This window comes from Peromyscus leucopus, chromosome 1, assembly GCF_004664715.2.
Source record: "Peromyscus leucopus breed LL Stock chromosome 1, UCI_PerLeu_2.1, whole genome shotgun sequence".
NCBI classification, from domain to species: Eukaryota; Metazoa; Chordata; class Mammalia; order Rodentia; family Cricetidae; genus Peromyscus; species Peromyscus leucopus.
In genome coordinates this window covers 175,951,852-175,960,791 of record NC_051063.1, presented here as the reverse complement: position 1 = coordinate 175,960,791, position 8,940 = coordinate 175,951,852, and the positions used below count along the sequence as shown (strand labels likewise).

The 8,940-nt window shown below is 47.8% G+C and overlaps 1 protein-coding gene across 1 annotated transcript; it reads right to left on the bottom strand.

Moving 5' to 3' along the window:
- Positions 1-318: 318 nt before the first annotated feature.
- On the bottom strand, positions 319-8,198 carry LOC114681408 (carcinoembryonic antigen-related cell adhesion molecule 15-like). The gene is made up of 3 exons (XM_037211667.1): positions 8,115-8,198; positions 1,552-1,911; positions 319-602 (listed from the first exon to the last, which is right to left on the bottom strand). The coding sequence occupies exons 1-3, from the start codon at positions 8,158-8,160 to the stop codon at positions 319-321; spliced, it is 690 nt and encodes a 229-aa protein (XP_037067562.1). The 5' UTR covers positions 8,161-8,198.
- Positions 8,199-8,940: the final 742 nt, after the last annotated feature.

The following is an 8,940-nucleotide window of genomic DNA, read 5'->3' as shown; positions in this document are numbered from 1 at the left end:
GATGTCATTTTTAAATCAAACTCACTGTGTGACTGGACTGGAATGACATTCCTCTCGACTTGTGTTTTATTTGGGGATTACAGGTGTATGTCACCATGTTGACTATCTCAATGTCTACATCAACCATCTTCTCCCTAGAATCACCCACTTTCCCTAGAATTACCCACTTTCCCTAGAATCACCCACTTTCCCTAGAATTACCCACTTTCCCTAGAAGTACCCACTTTCCCTAGAAGTACCCACTTTCCCTAGAATTACCCACTTTGCACACAGGTGCGAAAGGAACTTCCCAACTGTGGTGAGGAAAGAGAGAGGATATCATACACTGATCAAGAACAAGTAGACGGGGTGACTCTTCTTGGAGCTGAAGGGGTTGGAGATCTCACACAGATACTCCCCTGCATCCTCCAGCCTGAGGGGAGCTATGGTGAGCCTGTGCTTTTCAGGGGACAGCGTCATTCTCCTGCTGAAATCCAGGGTCTTGTTATTGAAGATCCAGCTGACGTCAGCTCCCGAGTAGGGTGACGTGCAAGTGAGGATTGCAGCGTTCTGTCTCCCCACTCTAGTGGTCTTGACTTGGATGGTGGGCTGCGTCACAATCTCTGTGTAGAAGAAACAGAAGAGACCGAATGAGAGATTCAGCGACAGAGATCTCAGCCAGCCCCTCCGGGCTCCACGCGCACCTCATAAGGTCTTTTCAATAGGGAATTCAGGGCCGAGGCTACAGCCAGACATCTTGTGTTTGAGACCTGCCACCCATGGCCTGTGTGACCCTAATTCAGCCACTGGATCTCTGTTTCCCTATAATAGAACACATGGCGAGTGATCATTGCCTTGTCTGTGAGTTAATCTTAAACAAGGACCTGACCTTGGGATGGGGGAGCTACCCAAATCAGGGTCATCTATTACCGTTTGCCTGGGATTTCTCTGGGATGGACCTCTGATGATGAGCTGTTGCCATGGGTACCTGCACAGCTTTGAGAACAGCTGGCTGGTGGTCTGGGCACCCATCCCGCTCTGCTCTGTATGCTGTTCTCAGGGGACCCAGCTTACATGTGGCTGTCATGGCAGAGGGCTGGTTGCTTACACAAGCCAATAAAGGCTTGGGCCCTGTCAGCCCTAATAGGAAGTCCAATCCCAGCCCTGGAGAGAAGGTCCCCAGGGTCACCTGGGGTGGAGTCTGAGACAGAGGTCTGTCTGGAGTCGGGGCTTCCTGGTGCTTGAATCTGTGTGAGGATCCCATGTTTTCCTCAGCCATGCCCTGCCTGGGTTTCTCAGGGTCCTTCTCTGGGTCATGTTCATAATGACAGTTCCAAGAGTCTTGCCCGAGGCTAATGTCCTTAGCTGAGTTACCTGCTGCACATCCTCCCCACTGCAGGACGGATTTGGGCGATGGTTTAACTCCCCCTTGTGTGACCTGCACTAAATGCTCAAACCCCAACAAGGGGACCCAAGGCAGAGAGGAGGCAGGCACAGGGCAGCCCTGACACTCCTGTGTGTTAAGTGGAATGATCCCCACCCAGCACCCACAGGTCACAGAGAGTCACTTACTGTACACCTGGAGGTAGACATGTGTTATTTCACATTGGTAATATGTTCCAAAGGTTTCTAGGGTGTAGATCCCCGTGTCTTCCTGGGTGACATTCTGGAGCAGCAGAGATCCGTTGGTGTACACCCTCTCCCTACCACTGTATTTACGCCCCCATTTAAGTGATTGAGAGGCTGTTTCGTAATGTGCAATTTTAAATTCTTCAAAGGCGCGTTTCCCTTTATACCAGAAAAAGGCCTGAAGCTTCTCTGCCTGGTTATCAACACGTAGAAGAACATTTCCCCCTTCAGGAAGAGAGGGCGGTACAGCCTCAATAGATGGGTGGGCCACGGTGTTTGAGGTCCAGCAGGCTAAAAGGGAGGCTAGAAGAAAAGCGAGAACACCCATCAATCTTGAGTCCATGTGTCCTGTGCATGTGTGCCCATCACTCAGCCTTGGTATGTGGGTTGGGGTACGTCCACTCTACCCACATACCAAGGCTGAGTGATGAGCACACATGCAAGGCAAGAAAGCCACATAAACCCCATTCCCACAGTGCCTCTGAAGCTGCGTCCTCTGCATGCAACTCTTTCCTCAGTTGCATGGCTCCCCCCTCATTGTCCTCACACCTCTACTCACTCTCAGGAGTATTTGGGGGGATGGGAGGTGCCTACCCTGACCTCCTTCTCTGGAGACCCCAGGTCACACATTCCTTATTTTCTTGCTCCGTTCCCTTTGCATTTGCAGCCAACCCCTTACTGAACCTTCTGGAAGCCCTTGCTTCTCTGTCTCCCCTCCATTAGCGTGCCGGCCCTGTCGGGACTAGAGACTCAGTGGTGAAGAGTTGCTCTTACTGAGGACCTGGGTTCAGTCCCCAGCACCCACATGGCTTCTCACAGCTGTCTGTAACTCCAGTCCCAGAGGATCCAATGTCGTCGTGTAACCTCCTCAATCACGACACCCAGGGATGGCACAGACAGACATTCAGGCAAAAGAGCACATGCCAAAAATAAAAATAAATGAAGCCCCAGAACAAAGGCCCCGTGAAGTCTGCTCTCTGTGGGAGGCCAGGTGCCTGGGAAGGGCTTGAACACCTGTGGATGAGAGGATGCGGGAATGAATGTGACCAGGGCCTGGGTACCCAAGTGGTTTGTTTGTTTTTTACAAACTCCTCATTTTGGGAGCTAATGAGTGTTTAATGCCATGGGTTGGTTTATATTTTTCCCATTTATCTATATATTTGCTCAGTGGGGGCGGGGGGGTGAGGAGAGAAAGGTGGGGGAGGGAGGGAGAGCAATTTCCCAAAGCCTAATTGCAATTCCAGACCAGGTCCATTACTTGGCCGTGGTCACCCTATGAAGTGGGGGAGGCTGAGGTCTCCAGGCAGCGGAAAATGGAGCCAACTTTGCCTTTTTCTCCACAGAGAATGCTGCTTCATGTGAACCAGTCCTCCTGGGGCAGATAAGGAATATTCAGACAGGAGGCGTGAGAACCGAGGAGGAGACCACGGACTCCTTAGCTTCTAACGCGATCACCTCTCTGATAGCCATCTGGATCTTGATATCCACAGGGCTCTGCTGAATTCAGATGGCTGAGCCAGTTCATCGAATGCAGCCCAACAGGCTACCAGAGACCTGGCTGACACTGTCCTGATGTGACGGTACCGTTACCAGCCACTCACCCAGCAACCTGCAGTCAACTGAGCAACACAAAATGCCATCCAGCTTGCAGAAGCCTGAAGAGTTTGTGTCCAAGCCGCCATGGCCCTCTTCTGGAGAAGGCATCTTAGCTGCCCTTCCCCCACACCTCCCCATGTCCTCTAGTTCCCTTCTCCAAAGTGTCTTGAGACAACTTAACACACTCCCCTATCTTTCCAGATAGTGTTGTAAGCCCCTGGAGGCACACGAGTGGCCAGGCCCCTCTCCCAAGGACCTCTAACAGGTTCCTCCCACAGAACACTCTAATTGCCCTAACAGCTGGACCCTGACCCCATCCTACAGGATAAAAAGCCCAATCTTTAGACATGAAATCCCACCAATCTCCACCCTGGAAAGCTCCACAGTGAGAAGTTCCACCCCCTTCCCAAGAAACTCTATATAAGCCCGTATCCTGTTCAGTTTGCTGCTTTTTCTCACCGGGGCAGAGGCAGCCACTCTCTTGGTTTTTTTTCCCTCCTAATGAATCTCTTGTGTGAGGTTCGTTGTGCAGTGTGACTTTGTGGTATTCCTTGGCTCCCGGCTGCCAGGCTACCTTTCCATCTGAGCTGTAATGCTGACAGATGTGATCTTTTCCATGTTGTACTCTGCCACGCCCCGTGACAGCCTATAAATCTTGTGGCCTCAAGGAAAGCTCTTTTACCTGCATCCACTATCACACGTCAGACCTTCACACTAATGACAGGAAAACACAGCTCTCACGTCACAGGGGAGAAGAGAGAGATCGAGTGACCGTAAGGCCAGAAACACAGATTTAGATTTGCCCTAAATTCCATGTTCTGAGGTGGAAGTGGTTTCATGAACTTCTTTTATAGCAACGTAACAAAGAAAGTCTTAAATCAAGGTCTTCTCCAAGGACATGAAGGCTATAACAAAGCAAGCCGAGGGATGGCAGATGTAGGGCTCAGATGCTCTCCAATGGCTTGCAGCCTTTGGTGGAGTTCTGTTAATACATTCCTAGAGGCTTTTTTTTTTCTGTCAGTCCCAGGATGTCACCCAGGTGGGCAAGGAAAGAATGCTTAGGGAGCTAAGGATAGACCAACATAAACTGCAGTTAGACTCTGGACCTGCACCTTCCAACCTCTCCACGTCACAGTAGTTCCAGTCAGTACGTCAGGCTTTGTAGGCACAGCTTCCTTCCAGGAACTCCCCTCCACAGTACCCCCTGCTCAAGCTTCACACTTGTGCATAGGGAGTCCATATTATAATATAATGTCCCTGTCAGTTACGTGGTTCCCAGCAACTGGTGTAGATGAGGCTGGCCAGCAGACAGGGCAGCAGTCTTCAGGAGAGGGCAAGAGCTGGTAAAGCCGTTAAGGAACACAGCCTGGGTCTATCAAAACTGTTAGTTCTCAGGATCTCAATCTTATTTATCTTTTTTCCTTTTCCTTCCTTTTTTTGTCCTTCCTTCCTTCCTTCTTTTTTGTTTGCTTTTGCTTTTTTTTTTTTTTTTCAGATAGGGTTAGTCTGTGTAACACCCCTGACTGTCCTGGAACTTTCTCCGTAGAAGAGGCTGGCCTTGAACTCACAGAGATCTGCCTGCCTCTGCCTCCTAAGTGCTAGGATTAAAGGCATGCACCACCACTGCCCAGTTCTCACTTTTTCTTTTTCCTTCTTTCTGTCTTCCCTCTCTCACAGAACTTTTCTGTGGCATGTGGCTACATCAGTATGAAAGTATCTCTTGCATTCTATGAGGCTATAACTTACGTTGGAACCTCACAACCAAGGTAGTAATACACCTTGAGGTCACTTAAGACTTACCAGTGGTTCTCAACCTATGGGTTGCTATCGCCTTGGGGGCTGCATATCAGATATTCTGCATAATGGTTCACAACAGTAGCAATGAGATAATTTTTTCTTTTCTTTTTTTTTTTTTTCTTTTTCTTTCTTTTTTTTTTTGGGGGGGGGGTTCAAGACAGGGTTTCTCTGTGTAGCTTTGTGCCTTTCCTGGATCTCTCTCTGTGGACCAGGCTGGCCTTGAACTCACAGAGATCCGCCTGCCTCTGCCTCCCGAGTGCTGGGATTAAAGGCGTGTGCCACCACCGCCCAGCTGAGATAATTTTTTCGTCAGGGGGGTTGTTCCTACAACATGAGGAACTGTATTAAAGGATCACAGCATTAGGAAGGTTGAGAGCCACTGCTTAAGATTGATATCCTCAATCAGCACTCAGCCATTTGTTTAACCTGCCTTTAAGAGAACAAAGTAACAACCAAATCTCACTTGCCTTGGCTTCCCCAGCCTAAGCTAATGCATAGCTGTAATCTTACATTATATGCTCTTCCTGTGTATCTAAGGATGGAGTGGTCGTCATTTGTTGAAAACATCTAATAGCTTGAGTAATCTCATAGACTATAAATATCCACCATAAATGCTGGAAACAGCATGGGTATAGTGATGTTTGCAGTGGACGCTTGCTTTTCTAAGTACTTCAGAAATAAGTTGTAGCAAATAACTTGATCCCTTGTAATATTCTGCAGAAGATTTCTGTAACGTGTCCATCCTTCCTTCCATGTTGGATGCTTTCTGTGCTGGTCAATAATTGAGAGAGCAAAGGTCGTTGTTCGGGACAGACAGATTCCCAAGATAGATAAGATAGACAGCATTCAGGCAGCCAGGGGGGACACAGATTCAGACTTATACAACAGATAGGTTACAGACAGGCCAGCAACCACCAGCTAGCTACAGAAGGTTTCAGAGAGGCCAGTAACCACCAGCTACAGAGGGACAAGGGCTGGGACAGGGGAGAATTCTGGTTTGGGATGGATCTTACTCAAGCCAAGCAGAAAGGAAGTCTCTGGTATCGTTCGTGGAACATTGATGGATGTTGGTAACTCTGAGTTTATTACGACTATGTTTAACAGACTCAGTAGAACAGGTTATTATATCTCAAATTAAAATCATGAAGAACACTGTTTGGCCTAATGGAGTAATGCTAACAGATGAAAGGAACAACTAACATTTACATATTTAGAAGTCTAGATTGATCGTATGATTATCCTGTATTTACAGTTTTGTGGATGCTAGGAAATATCTATTCCATTTTGGAGTATTTAAGCAAATCTGCCATATTTTCCTGCTAGTTTTTCCTTTGTCCAGTGTGACCTTCAGCTCTAAACGTCAGCGCGTGAAGATGGATCAGGAGGAGCCCCGGGAATGTCAGTCCTGAGGGGACAGAGGCACAGCTCCACTTTGTCAGCAGCAGCCACCTGAGGAGTCCTCTAAGCTTTGGGGACCTGGACTGAGGCCAAACCAGGCTTCACAGCTTCAGTGCTAAAGGCAATTTTATGACTGGCTGAGGAATAAAGACATTTTCACCTCGAGCATTAAAAAAAAAAAAAAAATACAAAAAAGAAAAAGAGCAGGCTGTGGTCGGTCAGTGTGAGGAGACTTCCTGAAGACAAGGGCTCTTTGCACACCGGACATTTCCACAGAGCATGGACTCTGTATCTCTTTTGCTTTATCTTTAAACGGACTGTGATGTTTTCCTTTTATACTGAATTTTACTGTTTGGAGATTCAGAAGAAGGAGGCACTGTTAGAAAGAGAGGAGAATAAGAAGGTAGCCCAGGAATCTATCTTCATACTGCTTCGGCACCTACTTTAAAAAATTGAATTTGGCTAGGCAGTGGTGGCACATGCCCATAATCCCAGCACTCAGGAGGCAGATGCAGGGGGTTCTCTGTGAGTTCAAGGCCAGCCTGGTCTACAGAGCGAGTTCCAGGACAGGTTCCAAAAAAAAAAAAAAAAAAAAGAAAGAAAGAAAGAAAGAAAAAAATTGATTTTTATATTCATTTTTAGTATATCCTCACATGCAGTTTTCATAGTTCTTGCTACTTTGTCAATTGCCAATTTCATAATTTCTTTTTTGTGTTTTCTTCCGGATACAGGGTTTCTTTGTGTAGCCTTGGATGTTCTGGAAATCACTCTGTAGACCAGGCTGGCCTTGAACTCACAGAGATCCACCTGCCTCTGCCTGCTGAATGCTGGGATCAAAAGGTGTGGGCCACCATCTCCAGCTATAATTTCTTTTTTATGTTATTTACACTGTAACAAAAGTGGGCAGCCTATTTGTTACTGTTAAAATATTTTTAATTGCCAGTGACAGCTAGCTAATTGCACTAAGTCAACCAATTTAGAGGTAGTCAATGTGTGGACGGGACTTATTTTTTTCTTTATTCCTCCATGGTCTTGTCTCACATTGTTTTTTTTGTTTGTTTGTTTTTTCGAGACAGGGTTTCTCTGTGTAGCTTTGTGCCTTTCCTAGGGACTCACTTGGTAGCCCAGGCTGGCCTCGAACTCACAGAGATCCGCCTGACTCTGCCTCCCGAGTGCTGGGATTAAAGGCGTGCGCCACCACCGCCCGGCGTCTCACATTGTTTTAAAGGCTCCCTTTACCTCCAGTGTCTCCCACAAACACATCCCTTTCTCCTGACACTCTTTCTACAATGTCCTCTTGCCTAGAGATCCAAGTGACCCCGATATACAGTGCCAAGGTCCTGATCCCCCCCTACCACACCCTTGACTGATTCCAATCCACAGAGTCTGCACCCTCCACTAGCAGACCCACCTCCACCAACCTCTGGTAAGAAGCACTCCTCATGAGCATGGTGACCCCTCTCTGAACCCCACTGGCCAGTACTCAGAGAAAATACCGCAGGCAATAGTGATTCACGTTGAAGAAAGTATAATCTGGCCACCCCCACCTCACCACCCACCGGCCCCCCCAACACTTCCGGTTCCCTCCCGGGGAGCTTCCTTCGGCCCAGCCTCTCTCTGTCCCTCCCCGTACCCTCTGGGACTCAAGCAGAGAGTGCGGCTCCCCTCAGGGCCTTTCCCCCTCTGAGACCCGCCACTGTCAGGACCCATCTCACCTGTGAGCAGGAGCCCTTTGCAGAAGAGTAGAGAGAGGGGCGCCATGGTCTCTGCGCCTGCTTGCCTCACACCTGTGCTCTTCTTATTCCTCCACACCCGAGCCCCATGGGAGCCCCTCCCACAGTCACAAGGCTGTGGGTCATGTTGTGTCTCATCCCAGTCTACTGCTGCTACTGGTCCCTTCCAGGCTCTCCCTCCCTTCCCCCACCTCTCTTTCTCTCAGTCTTTAAAGTATTTTTAAATGAGTTTACATTTCTTACTTCACAACTGATAGATTAAAGCCCACAGACAGACATGATTATACTTCTGGAAGTCTGAAGTCCAAAATGGGTAACTAGTCCCGAAATCAAGGCATCTTCAGGATTACAAAAAAAAAAAAGTCATAGAGGTTGAAGGCTGAAATCATCTCTACCAAATGTAGCTACTGGAGATGTCTTCAAACATTTTGTCTTAACATTTTGGTCTGTGGTTCTGTTGTTTCTCTTTGTTTGTATGTTTGATACAGGGTCTCATTTTATATCTCTGGCTGCTTGGAACTCACTATGTAGATCAAGCAGGACTTAACTCAAGCAGCTAATGTCTAGGGGGTATTAATGGGGCACTTGGCTTGTTTATTTTATTTCATTTATATTTTTTGGTTTTTTGAGACAGGCTTTCTCTGTGTAGCCCTGGTTGACCTGGAACTTGCCCTGTAGACCAGGCTGGTCTCAAATTCACAGAGATCCTCCTGCCTCTGCCTCCTGAGTGCTGGGATTAAAGGCATTCACCACCACTGCCTAGCATTTTGTTTTGTTTTTGTTGGTTTGGATGAATTTTGTTGGGGTT

Excerpts from the sequence above, each read along its gene's own strand:
- LOC114681408 (XM_037211667.1), bottom strand. The coding sequence starts at position 8,160 with ATGGCGCCCCTCTCTCTACTCTTCTGCAAAGGGCTCCTGCTCACAG. Across the intron at positions 1,912-8,114 it reads CAAAGGGCTCCTGCTCACAG|CCTCCCTTTTAGCCTGCTGG; the intron begins GTGAGATGGGTC and ends CTTTTCTTCTAG. Across the intron at positions 603-1,551 it reads TGTCTACCTCCAGGTGTACA|AGATTGTGACGCAGCCCACC; the intron begins GTAAGTGACTCT and ends TCTTCTACACAG.